The sequence below is a fragment of the Molothrus aeneus genome, chromosome 11 (genome assembly GCF_037042795.1).
Source record: "Molothrus aeneus isolate 106 chromosome 11, BPBGC_Maene_1.0, whole genome shotgun sequence".
Classification (NCBI taxonomy): domain Eukaryota; kingdom Metazoa; phylum Chordata; class Aves; order Passeriformes; family Icteridae; genus Molothrus; species Molothrus aeneus.
This window is the reverse complement of record NC_089656.1, coordinates 8,709,487-8,725,158: the sequence shown is the minus strand read 5'-3', so window position 1 is coordinate 8,725,158 and position 15,672 is coordinate 8,709,487. Positions and strand designations below refer to the sequence as shown.

The following is a 15,672-nucleotide window of genomic DNA, read 5'->3' as shown; positions in this document are numbered from 1 at the left end:
TTAAAACCATATCTGGTTAATGAACTCAGCGGGCAGACAGCATAACTGGCCAAGGCTGTAGGGAGTGGAAGAGTTAAAAACAGGCTCCTGGCTGTGATGGCTGTAAGAGCGGTGCAAGGGTCCAAAGCAAACCCCTAACCCCTTTTTCTGCACCCACCACAGGCTGCTGAAAAAGCTATGGAGTAACATAAAGTTGTCAACTGTGCATCTTCCTGCCAGTCAGCAACCAAAACACAAATTCCATAACGTAAGGAAAAAAGTTGGGACTAGGTTCTTCCAAAAAAAGTGCCTTTTAAAAAAAGGATAACTTTGTTATGATTACTACTTTTTACCTTGGCAAAGTACACAGGGAATGGGGCTGCTAAAAAGCACATCAACTAAATTAGGGTTAATTAGAAGTTCTCCCAGATAGCTGGTGCTTCATCAGCAACAAAGCAGCATGTAAATAAATCTAATTTCTCTCCAAATAAACTCTTCACAAGCTTAATTACAACAGCAACAATATCTCCCCCTAGCCCCCCCTTGTTCATTAGTGGGAGCGGCTCATTATGAGCAGTATCTGGTGAGGGCTGTCATGAGCAGGCCAGAGCTGCCCCTCTCACAGGTGTCCTTCGAGGCCAGCAAGAAGTGGAGGAACTTCCAGCCTACCTGGAAGAAACCAATTAAGGTAATTCATGAGAAATTTGAGAAGCAGAAAGCACCAATGGAAAAAAAAAATCAAAACAACACCACTATATTCTGGAGAGACTTTGTTAATTACTTAAAGTATTTCCACTATTTGGATTATTGGTCGTCTTAATTTCTTCACCTTTATTACTCATTTGTGAGCAAAAATTATGAACTTCAGGTTTTATCTGTCCTTTTTATTCTTTTTTGCCATGCATCATTCTCATGGTAGATCCAAGGGCTCTTCCAGTCCCTGGTGCTGTGTACAGACTGCTGTCTCCTGCTCTGACACTTGGGACCTGCTGAATGAGAGGAGGGGCTGAGGGACATTCAACTTTAAAGTCATTTTAGCTTTAAGTCTTTTAAATGTCTTTTCACACTTTCTTTACCACATAGGGCTAGAAGAAAAAATTAGGGGAAAGGAGCTATTAGGGGAAAAGTTATCATTGCTAAAAGTTTCACCACACTGGAGGATGAGTGCAGCTCACTGCTTATTCCAGGGATAAAAAAGGGGATTTCTATCCAGAAATTAGTTATCACAGGGAAAGTGCAAACCTGGGTGCCAGTTTCAGCTGGGTGCAGAAGTGCTCTGCTGAGGGCTCATTCAAAGGGATTAACTTATTTCATTTGGTGCTTGATACGTTGTCCTCTGTGATTTTTAATTTTTTTTTTTTAAATGTAATACTGTTGAAACCAGTGAATTCCTTATTACATAGTGTCACGTTTCAGCCGATCCTAAATTAATAAATGAGCAGCAGCAGAATAGCATGCAGCACAATTCTAACAGCATGAGCTGCACAGAAGTATATTTCACTTAGCTCTAATTTAAATACTCTGCTTTGCTCAATTTAATTATGTGAAATTACTGAATTAATGGCTTTGTCAAGTGAAACGTGTAGGACTTCAGAGTTCAGTATTAAGGAAAGAAATTAGAAAGGAAATCTGAGGTACATTAATTTTTTGTGTGTGGGCTTGTTTTAAACACAAACTGAAATTTAACTGAGCCCACGGCCCAAAATCACTAGTTTTAAGCCCAGGGAGGAGAGAAGGAGCAGGAAGTGGCAGGAAACTTCCTGAGTCATCCCTTGTTGATTTGTGGTATCCCCTGGGTGTATCTGCTGGGCAGGTTCAGTGTGTGTTTGTGCAGCAGGAGCTGCCCAGGGGCACATGGCAGAGAAGTCTCTGTAAAATCCAATGGTTCTCTAATAACTTGGCCACCTGTTAAAAACCCTTTCCTGTGCTGCACAGTATGATTTTCTTATCTCTTTTCTGGTTGAGAATCTTATAACAGTTGCTTTTTTCCACGTTCATTAACTGAATTCTTTTGCTGTGGTTTGAGTCCCTGCACCAAGGCACGGTGTCCAGCCCGGTGCTTGGTTGTGCAGAGATGCACAAAGAGACCTGAGGGGAGTTTCTGAAAGCTTGCAAGCCCTGCTCTTCTGAAGCCATTTGGATACATAGGTTCCTAACTCTCATTAATTTCCAATTTCATGGATTTTTATTACAGTCTGTTGCCACTTGTGAGTATTAGCCGCCTAAATCACTTGGGCTACCTACAGATGTCCCTCCCAGCCATAGCTGGAGCAGTGTAAATGTGCTGTTTTCCCAGTTTCTGCTCTCTGTGCTGGCAGTGCCCAGCTTGGAAGGCTCCCCTCGAGCAGTGGCATGAGCCTCTGTCAGCAGGAACTGGTTAGAGAGAGACTTAAGCACGTTTGGGAAAATGTGTCTTTTTCCTCAGGTGCATTTGAAATACCTTTTTTTCCCCCAGAGCAAGCCAGATTTGTAGAGAGAAAGTCAGTGAGGGTTTTTTTTCCTCTAGAGGTGATGTGGGGTATTTGATCAGGCCATAAACTCCACAAGTAAGTGTGGTCCAGGTTCAACCCTCTGTACCCTGGATAAAACCAGGAGTTTTACCTGACAAGCTAACTCCACCAGCCCGGCCCCACTGAAGCCTCTCAAGTCTTTAATCACAGTTTTGAAGACTTCCAGGCACAGTTACTGCAGAAGTGGGTCCCTTCTGTGCTTCTTCAGCCACACATTTGTCATTCCCAATGGAAAATGATCCAGGCAGGTTCTGAGCAAACCAAGACCCTTGAGAAGGTCAGTGAAATAATTATTGCTTTCTCTAATTTGCCTCTGTGTATTTTTCTTCCTACCCCAATATGTTTTTTTGCTCTTGTTCCATTTTTTCCCTCTGTATTGATCCACCCCTTGGTTCCTGACAGTTTGCAGAGGGCTCTCTTACTCTCTCAGTCCTAATGTTCTGGGGTTTTTATAGGTATAAAAGGAGGGATATAAATCCTACCTGTAGGATCCCACCAGTTTGTAAAAGACATTTCTTTTCAGCAAAACTTTTAAACAAATCCATATTTCAAGCATGGGAAAAGTGCATTTTGAAAGGAAATATATTCAGGGGCCTAAGAGGGTATTTTTGTATGGAGTCCTTGCTCTGCTTAAATCTTGCTCCTGTGTGCATACATTGAGGGCTGTACACTGAAGACACAAATTCTCCAAGACCAGAACTTCCTGCAGGAAGGCCAGTTCAAAGTCCTGGACCTTATGGAGGAACAGTAAAGGAATCTGCATTTTGAATTAGGCAAAGGGACATTAAAATATGCAGTGGCATTTATTGCTTATGCTAAATTACATCATCTGTAATTTTTCTCTCTTTGAAAATCAACAGGTTTATTTTAATAAAGAGTTCCAGCAGCTGCTATTTTGAGCAGAACCAGTCAATACCTTATTTTTGCATTTGATATGCAGCTGCAATAACAAGCCACATGTGAATTTTATTAAGCCTTCTGAATATTCTGTCTGTTCAGGGAGCTATAGATTTAAGTTTTGCAGATATCTGGCTTTACCTTGAAGTAAAAAAGCACCAAACAACCAAAAAGCCACAAAAAGAAAAAAGCAAAAAAGAAAATCTCTCACACCATTTCCTCAAAGAAAGGAAAGGGTTTGTCATGCCCATGGATTAAAATGTGATTAAGAAGTCCCATGTTAGCTGTGAGTGGAATTCCATAGAACTGCTGGAAACAGAACACATTTCTTCAACAAAGATTTGAAAAACAATAAGTTGAGTTGTATTAAAATATTCATATGCCTAAATGAAGTTTAAGTGCCATTTTTCTTCTGAAAGGGCACATGTATTTATTAGAGTACAATGGTCAATATTATTTAGCAGTTGTATGTGAAAGAGAAAAGCACTTTTTTATGATGAAGTGCACTTCTCTTTGAAGTTAATACTTGCTGCATTCTAATTTCTTTGTGCATATGAATGAACTTTATATCTAAAATGCATGCATCTAAAATGGATTTTAGATCTGGTTTGCTTTGAACCTCATTATTGAACTGAAGGTGGCAGCTACTCCCATTCAGATGCATCTTTGGAATCTGGAAGTGGACAGCAGCATCCTTTTTCAGAGGCAGATAATGTGTTGCATGGCAATCACACATCTTGAGTAAGTGGATAGAGTCTTCTGCAGATGGCTGTCGAGCAGTTTGGGTGCAAACACATTTTCTGATTTGGATGCCACAGGGATGCACAGAGCAGATCTACAGGGCTGTGAGCCTGTCCTTTCCAAGGTGGAGGCCCCAGAATAAAAGGAGGTGCTGCTTTCCTTGCAGCCCCCTGGCCTGGGGAGGGCACCCTGAGGGTGGCCATGGTCAGTGGCTGGGCTGTGTCCCACACCTGGGCACTGCTCCGGCCAAACACTTTGGCACCCTCTGGACTGCTCCGCTCTCTGCCTTTCCTTGCCTTCCCTAAGATTCACTTACAATGCTTTTTGTGTCGGGAAAGTGTTTACATCCCATATTTATCCTGTTAAACTGGCTGCCAAACACTGAAGAGCTGATAAACGCTATGTGCTGTTAACACTATAAAGTACAATCCCACTGCTGCTTGCATGCAAATAAATAATAATAACTCAGCTCTTTGTCTGCTTTTCGGCGTGTAAGTGCATTTGTCACATAGCATAGAAACATCTAAATCATTTTAGTAAAAGCACTAGAAAGGCTGAAACATTACCTGCAGCTATGATTAAGAGGAGATTTTACTGTTTGGTGGTGTTTATATGATTTCCTTATTTGATTTTTTTAAAAAAACACTTTTGAAATGATGTGATGCTTAATCACTGTTGCTGGGTTTCACTTTTTAAAAACCTTTCACTGAGTTATTTCACCTTCCTAAGGACTGAAGGATTGGCCTGTAGGCCAAAAGTTACTGTGAAATACTCATTAAATCTTTTCTTGCAGCCATTACAGACACAGATATCTTTTTAATGTGCTTGGTCAGTTTTGAGGCCACTATTTTTGTTACTGCCCATAAATCAGTAGCAAGTATTTTTAGTGCCATCAGCGAAAGGTTAATAGAAGTCCATAATTTTCAGACGTATCTCTTTCGATTAGCTGCTCAGAAATTTCCTTAAAAAGGGGGTGTAAATTGTATCACTCCAAAAACTGGAGACTGTGTCCAATTTGTGCATAAATTGAAATTGTCTTTCTAATAGACTCTCTGGAAGGTGTGGGGTTGTCTTCAAAGTAATGATTTAAACATAAACTGACCCTTGATGAGGGAGCTGGAGTTTCAGTTTAATGTGTTTCTGCAATTTTCCTTTGCCTTCAGTGCCTTCAAATTCCACACAAATAATTCCTTCATAACAAGTGCCTTTTCAGAAGATGTATGCTGCTGACAGTTAATATAAAATTATTGCCCCTGAATGCATTTTCGTAATTACTTCCCAGAGAACTGTCTTTGTGTTAGAAGACATTTCACACTTTAGTAACATAAGTGTTTGGGGAGAACATGAGTAATAATTACAGGCAGTCTTTCAGTGAAAATAAACCTAAAAAATTATAAAAAAAGCTACTGTTAAAGTTGGTTAGAGACAGCGAGGAATTTATTCATCACATTATGCCTGTCTGTATATTTTCCAAGTTTAATAACCCTTCAGTAACTAAACTTAAAAAAAGCCATAAAGAACAGAGAAACTGCTTTCTAATTTTTAAGCAATAATGAAAAGTGACATGCTTCTAGAGACAGAATAAAGAAACTCAATCTGAATGCTCCTATAGGAGGTTTCTGCTATAATGGAAAATTAAATGGCTCACAGTTTGATCAATAAAAAAATTAACAGCATTTATTAAAAGGTTTCTCTAGTATGTTGACTAAAGGATACAATGGAAGTCTTGATCCAGGAAAAGCAGGGTAGTAGGGTGAGTTTGTGTGTGTGATGTGTAAGAATCATTGACTGAGCAAAGCCAGTGGGTTTCAGATGCTGGGTGTACATGGTTACACTGTTCTAGAGGGCTGGAGCCAGGACTGGCTGGATAAATGAACATCATTCTGGGAGATGCTCCACACAGCCCTGCAGCAAGGCTGGATTTGCATGGAGGCAAAGATGGCAGAGTCTTGCTTTCACTGGACAAAACAGGGCAATTATACCATTCATACATATCTCTAACTGGATGTATGGTGTATCTCTACAGCAGAGATAACAATGGAGAGATGTAGGTGGGCTCAGGTGGAAGCAAGGCACTGTAGGGGAAGAGGTTTGTGTGTGTTACCCATTCTGTGACTGCTACAGCAAAGGAAAGTGCAATGAGCTGCCAGTCCTCTGCATGTTCCTGCCACTTTCCATGCCTTTAAACTCCAGGTAGACACTTGAGGTTTTCTTAAACTGCTGCTAATTTGAGGAAATTGCATCCTGTCTGAAGGAAGATGGACATTTTCCCTGAGAAGTGCTGGTGCAAGTAAGCTAAGAGAATCACAGAATCACAGAATCACAGAAATTCTAGGTTGGAAGAGACCTTTAAGATCATCGAGTCCAACCCATGTTCTAATACCTCAACTAGATCATGGCACCAAGTGCCACATCCAGTCTTTTTTTAAACTCTTCGAGGGATGGTGACTCCACGACCTCCCTGGGTAGATGATTCCAGTATTTGACTACTCTTTCTGTAAAATACTTCCTCCTTATTTCTAGCTTGCATCTCCCTTGGCGCAGCTTGAGACTGTGTCCTCTTGTTCTGTCGGTTGTTGCCCGGAGAAAGAGACCGACCCCCAGCTCACCACAGCTACCCTTCAGGAAGTTGAAGAGGGTGATAAGGTCACCCCTTTCTCTAAGAATGTGTGTACCAGCAGATATAGAAGGAGGTGCTGTACCCTACTAAATTAGTTTTTCTTTGCCAAATTGAAGAATGCTGAGAACTTTCCATTTACTTAGAAATTATTATGATTTAATACAAACTGGAATGTAATAAGGCTCTGATGTGAAATGTTATCATGTCTGCTTCCTAAAATCTCTGACTTTTGTATATTTTATTCTTAACACCCTTCACGTAAAACAGTATTACTGGTGTAATCTGTGCTTTATCCCATGGGTTATTATGCAGAGATACCCAGCACTGAACACTCTCCCTCTTCCCTTGCCTTTCCAAAAGAAGCTCTTGCAGCCACTGTTGCTGCCTGTTGGTGGAAGCTGCTGTCAGAGGCAGACAAATGACAGCTCACAGGAGCTGCAGCGGCCACAGCCCTAGGAGGGCACGAGGAGGTAACAATATGCAATTTTCATGGTTCGAGGGTAGCCTTATCCTACTGTTCTTCATTACAGTACTGCAGTGAGATCAATTTTATTAAGTTGTAAGACTTAGGAGGCCAACACCATTAACTACATGCTGGACCAAATAATTTTTTTGGTATTATGATTGTTTTTTCCTCTTGTTGAGGGAAGGCAAGATCTGATGTGTGGATCTCTTCAGCCTGAGAGGAGCATTGCAGGGCAGCTGAGTGTCAGCAGGATTGTGTGCCTGCACTTTGCTCGCTTGCCCTGTCGTGTAGTCATCCCGTGTGATTTACCATTGCATGAATATACTGTGGTGTTCCATGCATTATTCCTTTCTGGCTCTTTGTTTGTCAGCTAGGCACCTTTTTTCTTTACCACATGTGGTTTGACACCATGTAAAAGTGGTATGCTGCACTGCATGATGGAGGACCAAACCTGCTTGCCTTTGATGCACATAGTGATGATTTGATGTGTGGAATGAGCTGCCTTTGATTCCTGGTCCTGGTCCTAGGGCTGGGGTGCAATCCACACTTTCTGACCTGGTTTGCTTGGCCAGAGCAGGTTTTTGGCAGCTTTGTGTGGGTAGGGTTGCAGAGGTTACAGCAGCTCACAGGAGGGCCCTGGCCCTTTGAGACGTAGCACACACACATATCTGTGTTCAAAATAGAAGTGTTTAAAAAAGACATTTTTTGATATGTTGAGGAGTCACAGAGTGGGAGTACCCAGCAAAGGCAAGACTTCATCCTATGATGAAGATTTCAGTTTAAGTTTGTTTGTGATTTAATTACTGAAACACTAGTGACTTGTTGGCATTTTTTCATTCTTTGATCACAAGTACAGAGAACTTTGCACTCTCTTTCTATGTTACAGAGCTAAAGACAATACTAAAATGTAGCAAACCACATAAAAGTAGAAACCTCCCCCACACTGATTTGGCATTTGACACTGAGCAAAACATTCACTAACGAACGTTTAGATTAGGCTTTTCCTTTAAGTCATTTGTCTCTTTTGTTCTCACTTCCTAATTATGGATGAAATTTCCTTTCCTTTTGTCTTGCTGGGGTAGCCCTGTGGCCGCAGGGCAGGAAGGCTGCGCCCCTGGGTGGGCACTGCAGGGCTCTGCCAAGCCCCAGGAGGTGTCAGTTGTTTGCCAGCACCCATCACTCCTCCAGCAATTAGCTTTTGTTTATTCAGTACTTTTGTCACTTGTCCTGCATCTCAGGAAAACTTCTAGAAATAACCATAGTCCTATGTTTGTTTTTGTTTGGACCAAGGTGAGGAGCAGAGATGCCTCTTTTCTGCTCTTCATTTTACATTTTTCCTTCCAGCAGCCAGACCTGGGCAGTGCATGTCCATGTGGTGTAGATCTTTATGTGGTGCTTTACACAGTGTGACTTTGCAGTCTTAGATCTGTGTGGCAAAGTTTCTGGGGTGGAAAGTGCTGCCTAGCACTGCATCAGTGGGTGCCTGCTTCTTCATGGAGGCCCCATAATTGGACCTATTTAAAGCCAGGCATGACCCTCCCCTAAATAGCATGTTCCTAAGAGCAGCTCTAGATTAAAAAAAAAATCCACAGGATTAAAAAAAAATAAAAGCCCCAGAAAATTTACTGGCACAAAGATAGAAAGGCTTGTCTACCCTGTGTTGTGTTGACAGAATAAAAAATTAAACTGTCCATAATTGATTCCACAGATGAAAAAATAAGCTGAGGTTGGTTTCTTTTCAATTTTTCTGGCCCATGTGTTGCAAGGTGTTACCCATTTCCAAGTGTTTCAGTGGAAATTGTAGGTGGGCATCAGCATCTTTCCAGTCTGGCTCTGGCCTTGCTCTGCCTTCATTCCTGCCCCACTAAGCAAAGCCCCAAAGCAGTTTGCTGTGCCTCTCGTGGCTGGGCTGTCCCTGTGGTCCTGGGCTGAGCCTCTGCCATGCTGAGCTCTAAGCACAGTCCCAGCCTGGTGGCAGGGCTGTCTGTCCCAGGCTGACTGAAGCAAGGGAAATCTGCTCTTGACTTGAGCTGAACATGGTACATGTAATCTGTTTTCAAATATTTGGCTTTAGGAGCACGTTGTTCCTGTAACAGAGCTGTTTTGAACACAGCTCAGAAGGCATTTCTACTGACTGCAACTTTCAAACTGGGCCTTTGGGAATTCACTTTTTCAGCTTTGCCAAGTTTGCCACATTCCTTGGACCACCAGGTCAGGCAGGAACACTCCCAGTTCTTGCTATGTCTCCTTTGAAATAGTAACTTTCTAGAGCATAAACTGGCTTGTATAGAAAAACCAAGGGTCATTAACAACATTAACTTTAGTGGCAATTAGAATAACATATTCCTGACTGTTGGCCAGATTGTTTAGGTCATAGGGTAAAATATTCTTCTTGTGTAAAGCCCTGCAGACCTTCCACTATGCTACAGGGGAAAAAGGGGGGGGGGAGGGAGAGGAAAAAAAAGAGAAACAAAAAAGCCCCCCCACCCCATTTCCTGACATTTTGGGTAATGAGGTATACTTTTAAAACTGACCTCTCAAATTGTTTCTCTTACTCATAAAAGAAGATTGTTAGAACCATCATTAGATATGGCAGGATCACTTGAAAATTACTTATAACACTGAAGTGTTACCCTGTCTTTGGAACTCATCAGTGATGGTTTATCCTGATCATTTATCCTGGTGCTGCCTGTAGTTCCCTTCTGCTGGCATTTGCCCACAGCCTTGTGCTGAGCACACCCCACCAGTGTGAGCTGTGTGCCTGTGGTGCTGTGCTGTCCTCACAGTGGTGTTTAGTGCACGAATTCCTCCAGGTTGATAACTGTGATTATTGCAAAATTTTTAAGCATTCTAGATAAAAACTACTTACTGTTGAATTAAGCTCACTAAAATCCAAGGCTTAAAAATGGAATCTTAAAAATTAGCTGTGGCAGTAAATGCATCTATCTGTGCTCGATGCCACAAGACAGCCACTGATTTTTGGAGACTGCAAAAGGTCCTGTTGGCTCTGGCAACCAAGAAGCCCCTTTGCTTGGTGGTGCACAGACCTGTCTCCTCAGAGCCAGGCCCAGCTCCAAAGCCACCCCTGCCTGTGGTGCCAGCAGTGCCTTGGCCTCCTGTGGTGACCCAAACCCCTCTGGCAGTGTGCTTGCACCCACAGGCAAGGTGCTCCTGCAGTTCCTGCCAGCAGGAAAACTGCAGCTTAAATTTGTGAACTGCTACAGCAGAACTCTGCAGAAACGAGTTCCCGAGGAATGCTTGTGGCCTGCTGTCCTCATCAGGGAAACTGAGCTCATTGTGGGAGCAGCTGGGCTGCGTTTGAAGCTTTTCCTTGCTGCCTGGACCACCCATTCCCATCACTGCCCTGGCTGCTGTGCTCCCCTGGGCAAGGAGCGAACGTCTCCCCAGGGCCGCCCGCACCCCACACACCCTGCTGGCAGCCTGTGCTCGCAAGAGTAGAGACAAAGGTCAGAAACCCAAGAAACACCACAGATTTTTCTCAGCAGTGTTTGGTAATAGCAAGGCGAGCACACAGTGTGCAGCTCTCAGCAGAGGAATCTGAAGACCATTTTGTTTGAAGGACAGTAACACCGAGGTGTGGCAGACATGTACAATTCCTTCAACTCGCCAAAACCAGAAAAAAATCCCATTGTAAAGCAGTGTTACATTTGCTAAGTAATTTTTGCAAGCTTTACTCTTGTGTTATTTGACATACAGCTCTGTCAAGCAACGACGCTTTTGAGAAGTTGCCTAGAGGATCAGATTTCCCATTCAACAGGGAATTAAAAAATGTTTCTGGAATTTTGCTTTGCAGTGGGGAATCTATTTTCTTATCTCACATTGTACAATTTACTTTTCCTAAAGCAGTGTGCTAAATTATTTGTTATTGTTGGACTCGGTCGAGCAGCTTTATCCCTGGTGTAGTCATGAAGTATTGGAGTAAAACCAAGGATGAATTTGTCACAGTGTACTCAGCAGATCAGCTGGTCTTTAGGTTAACTCTCAAAAGACAGAATTTCTGCTAAAAATATTAGTGAAGGTCCCTTAAAGCTGCCCAAAGTTGCCTAAAACCTTTCTTCTTCAGGTTGTGGCAAAGTCAGTTCAGAAGTGCTTCCCCGAGGCCTTTGTCAGCAGGCAGCATGGACGCAGGTGCCAATTCTTTAGGTTACATTTATATGCTTGGACTCTTTTTATAGGTTTCTGTCATAAAACTGGAGAGTTGACATTCTGATTTATTAACTATCAAGTCTGCAGGACACAGGCTTTAAAAAGATTGAATGAGCTAAAATGTTTGTGATTGCAGTCTGGAATGAGACACTGTATAAAGGTGTGCCAAGTAAATATGACAAAATGTAAGTGATAATTTGAATATATACATTAAATGATGTGTGAAATAAAGCAAAGCTAGCATAGGTTTAAAAGTGACTTACTATTTGGTGAAGTAGTAATGTAAGAGAACCAGAATTGTGGGTTTTTTTTTCATTACAAGACATTTTTATTTAAGGAAGAGTCTATAAAGCATGAGGTTCAGCTAGTGGCATTTTATTGAATAAAAATAGTATAGATGATGACTTAGAATATGGAGTGCTTAGTGAGTGATACTTTTTATAACTAAATCCTTAAATTCATTACTGCTGTGCAAGTGGCATATCTGATTTGGCAAGATGAATATTATATCTTGCCCTTAATGGAAATTTTGTAGTAGAAAGGTATGTATAATTTAGCAGTAAAAGAATCTGAAAATGTGCAGATCAGTTAACTGCTAAGAGGGAGGCACACACCAACGCAGGCTCTGATTTTTGATATTTCCATTGCAATTGGAAGGACACGTCATGTTACGAGTGCTCCATGGAAAGCTGCAGAGTGTTTTACACCAGTTGATTTATGTTACCCTGCACAGAGCAGAAGATGGTATGAAATGTGCTCTGGCTGGATAGTGGTAGCAGAGCTCTAGCCATGTGTGTCTGAATTGCGGTGCTTGTGGTAACCAGTTTTTGTCTTTAATAAATTTTATTTTCAGCTTTGCTTCATGTTCTCAGCATTGGTTGTCCTTAATCTTTTTGGTGCTGATCTGATTTTAGAAACAATTCATCTCTCTGTTTGCTGGTCCTTCCTTAATGGCTTAAACCCCAAATGTAGCCCAAACCAACAAGGTGGCACCTCCCTCCTAATTGGCTGAGAGCAGCTCCCCTGCTTTTGGGGTCAGCCAGTGTGTGAGGATCTTTTCTGCTGGCAGTCTGTGGTTCTGTTTCACTTTCTGAATGACTTCCCAAATGTTCCCATCATACTGACAGGGTGTATTAAGAACATGAGTTCTTGTGGAGGCAAGTGAAATAGTGCAGGTGTAGCACCTGGGGCTGTATCACCTCTGTTGGGGAATCTGTGTGCAGAAGAGGCAGAGGCAGCTCTGTTTCAGCTGGTCACCAAAGCCTGGCCACCATGGCTAGTGTGCATAATAGATGCTTTCCCTGCTTAGAGGGCAGCAGGGACTTAGAAGGGAATTTTCAGCTCTGTGGCCTCTCCAGAGAGCCCAAGCAAGGGTTGTCTGCAGTGCTGCATGGACTGGCTTCAGGCACATCTGGGTGTCCACTGTGGCTAAGGGGGTGTCCTGGAGGCAGGAGGATGTGGCTGCAAGCTTATCCCTCACAAAGGCCACTGAGGGTGTCCTGGGGGGAGTGAGCAGCTGTCCTGCCACCCCCGCTCTCCTGCCATGGCCAGTGGAAAGCCAGCTGCCCCCTGTGCGGAGCTGCCACCTGCACAGCCCTGTGGTGCTCAGCCCCCCACACTGGGGAGTTTCTGGAGCTGTCAGAGAGCTCAGTCTCCCTGTGCACAAATGCAGATAAAAACTTGGGGGGGTTGGCAAAGATGTATGTGCTAGCCCGCACTCTGGCCACAGAACAAGATAAAAAATATTGGAGAGACCTGAAGGTCAGATGTACTGTATCTGCTCTCAGCTAGGTCGGCACAATGTCAGGCTCATCTGCCCAACCAAGTGCCTCTCATTAGTTCAGCAAGACCTCTCATGTCCTGGGGTACGTGTGTGCTTTGGGATATTCAGCTAGAGCGTCTTTTTCGCTTGTTGTTACTAATATTGGGGCTTGGGGGCGGTGGGAAGAGGAGAGCACTGAGAATTAAAATTCAGCACATGCCTTTTCTTCGCGGGCTGTAATTAATCTTGCCAATTTTTAAAGCTTTGAGAATCTGGTTAAGTGATAAAACACTAACAACTTTATATGACAGAGTTAGAGGCTCCCGCTATACACCCACCAGAGAAGATTAGGAGAGAATGTTTGCAGGATTCGCACTAAGCAGCAGAGAATACAGTTGAGAATTGTTGCACCGCATGATATAAAAACCACATTAATATAATGAAAGGTGTCGGGAATAATGTGAGAGCAGCTGTAATTAAATGTATCTTAATAAGCGCAACATCCTTCCTAAAGCTCTTGTTTTTCAGACCTTTCAAACTTAGAGATGTTCTTGCTATTGGCAGGTGGCCTGGGAGGAGAGCTGGAGAGCGAAGCAAAGGACAGCCGGGCCCTGGAAGAGAGGAACAGTGTGACGAGCCAGGAAGAGAGAAATGAGGAAGATGAAGACATGGAGGATGAGTCAATTTACACCTGCGATAACTGTCAGCAGGACTTCGATTCACTGGCAGACCTGACTGAACACAGGGCACACAACTGTCCTGGAGGTAATGTTAAACTAGCTTTACAGTTCTGACAGGTGGTTAGCTGGGTAATTGGACATAGCAACAGCTTGAGGCCTCAAGTGAGATTAAAGAATTAATAATGTAATTTTACAGTTAATGTAATTTTATTGTGGTGCCTTGGGTAGCCTTTGTTCACTCCTTTAATAAAATTAAAATAAAAGCAACAGCTTTCCAATTGGAATATGTCAGTAATTACGTTAGACAAAAATGTTGTGGGGTTTTTTAATGCTAGAAGTTTCAGGCAGGTATTTTTCCCTCTCTCCAAATGTAGGAAGATTAAAAAAGTTAAATGACAGAAGTGTGCAAAATTCCCAGGAAAAAAGCCCTCTGAACCCCTAAAAGAACATGATGATTTCTGAGATTAAAATTCATAGTGCGAGTTCTGTAATCCCACCCTAAAAATACAGCATTCTCCCTAGGTTATTATTACATTGCCTTTTGAATTTTATGGAAGTGAGGATGGCATCAGCCTACGCTGATCTTGATTTTGCCTTCTGTAAAGTGAGAACAAGCTCAGAGCACTGGTGTGAACAATTGCAACATACCTTGCTTTTCCAGGGCTGCCTCTGCATGGCCAGCAGTAGCAGCAGGTACTCAGCCGAGCACGCTAAGCCGATTTACAGGGGTAGGAAAAAGCTTTGCAGATTTTACCAAAGATTAAATCAAATCTTAGGAGGGGGAGCACAGAATATGTTCATATGTATTTAAATCAGGGATTCTTATCTTTCACCTTCCCAGAGTTGAATACTCTGCCATCACGTCTTCCTCCACACTCATCTAGATTATTTTTAGGCAGTTGCTGTTATGGCAGACGGGTAGGTCAAGGCTGGCAGAAGGCAGAAGGGTTAGTGGTTAGTTTCTCCTCTGGTGTAGCAGTATCCCATCATTTTTCCCCTGAGTGCATGTTCCTCCTGGCCACTTAATTTGTTTTGTAATTAGTCTATGTTTTCTGCTCTCCTTTTTGGGCATAAGTAAAATGATCAGCCAAAAAAAAAAAAATACAGGGAATGGAATACAGCAAGGGAGGAAGGGTAAGGAGGAGGCTTTGGCTTGGTCTGACTCCCACCCCAAGAGCACCCTCCCTTGTCTCACTCTGGCTTGCAGAGGGGAGGACTCCCTGCTCTTGTTCCCATCACCTGCTGGGAAGTAGGAGAGAGGGATGTTGGGGCTTTTCCCATGCTTGCAGTTGGGTAGGGATTGCAGTCCTAAGCCTGCCCCCAGGGCTCCTTGCTCTGCACTCTCATTTAAGCCCTACACAGGCTGCAAACTTGAAAGTGTGTAAAATCGAAAGGCCACTTCTTGCAGGGTGATTTCCCAGCCAGCTGACAGCCACAGCAATGGCCTGAGACTTCTGCACATGGCACTCTGCTGCAGGGCAGTAAGCAAGAACATGTAACTTTCTATTCAGAAAACTCTGTTTTCCCAACTGGAAGGCAAAGGGCACAGCCCATGTGGACACTGCTCCTTTCCAAGGAAGAAGCGCCCTGGGCAGCCACTGCTCCATCACTGCCCGCTCTCCTCAGTTGTGCTGGGACAGCTGCTGGGGCTGAGCCCCACAAAAGGAGGCTCCTTTTAGCCCAGATGTCTGCTTGGATCTGGTTCTCTGTGTGGTCCCCAAACAGCTGTAATGGCACAATGGCAGAGGGCAGTGGGCACTGCTGACAGGGACTCCAGGGCAGGAGTGTAAGGTTATGACAGGTGACAGCAGTGCTATGAAAAGGAGCAATTCTTTTCTGGAGGCAAAACT

The 15,672-nt window shown here is 43.1% G+C and overlaps 1 protein-coding gene across 2 annotated transcripts in view; it reads left to right on the top strand.

Annotated features, from left to right (window-relative positions):
* The window catches only part of ZNF423 (zinc finger protein 423), a 225,077-nt gene that overhangs the window by 52,251 nt on the left and 157,154 nt on the right, over positions 1 to 15,672 (top strand). For both annotated transcript variants that reach the window (XM_066557160.1, XM_066557161.1), the window contains exon 3: positions 13,707 to 13,907. In XM_066557160.1, the coding sequence (XP_066413257.1) occupies positions 13,707 to 13,907 (201 nt within the window). The remainder of the gene's footprint in view (positions 1 to 13,706; positions 13,908 to 15,672) is intronic.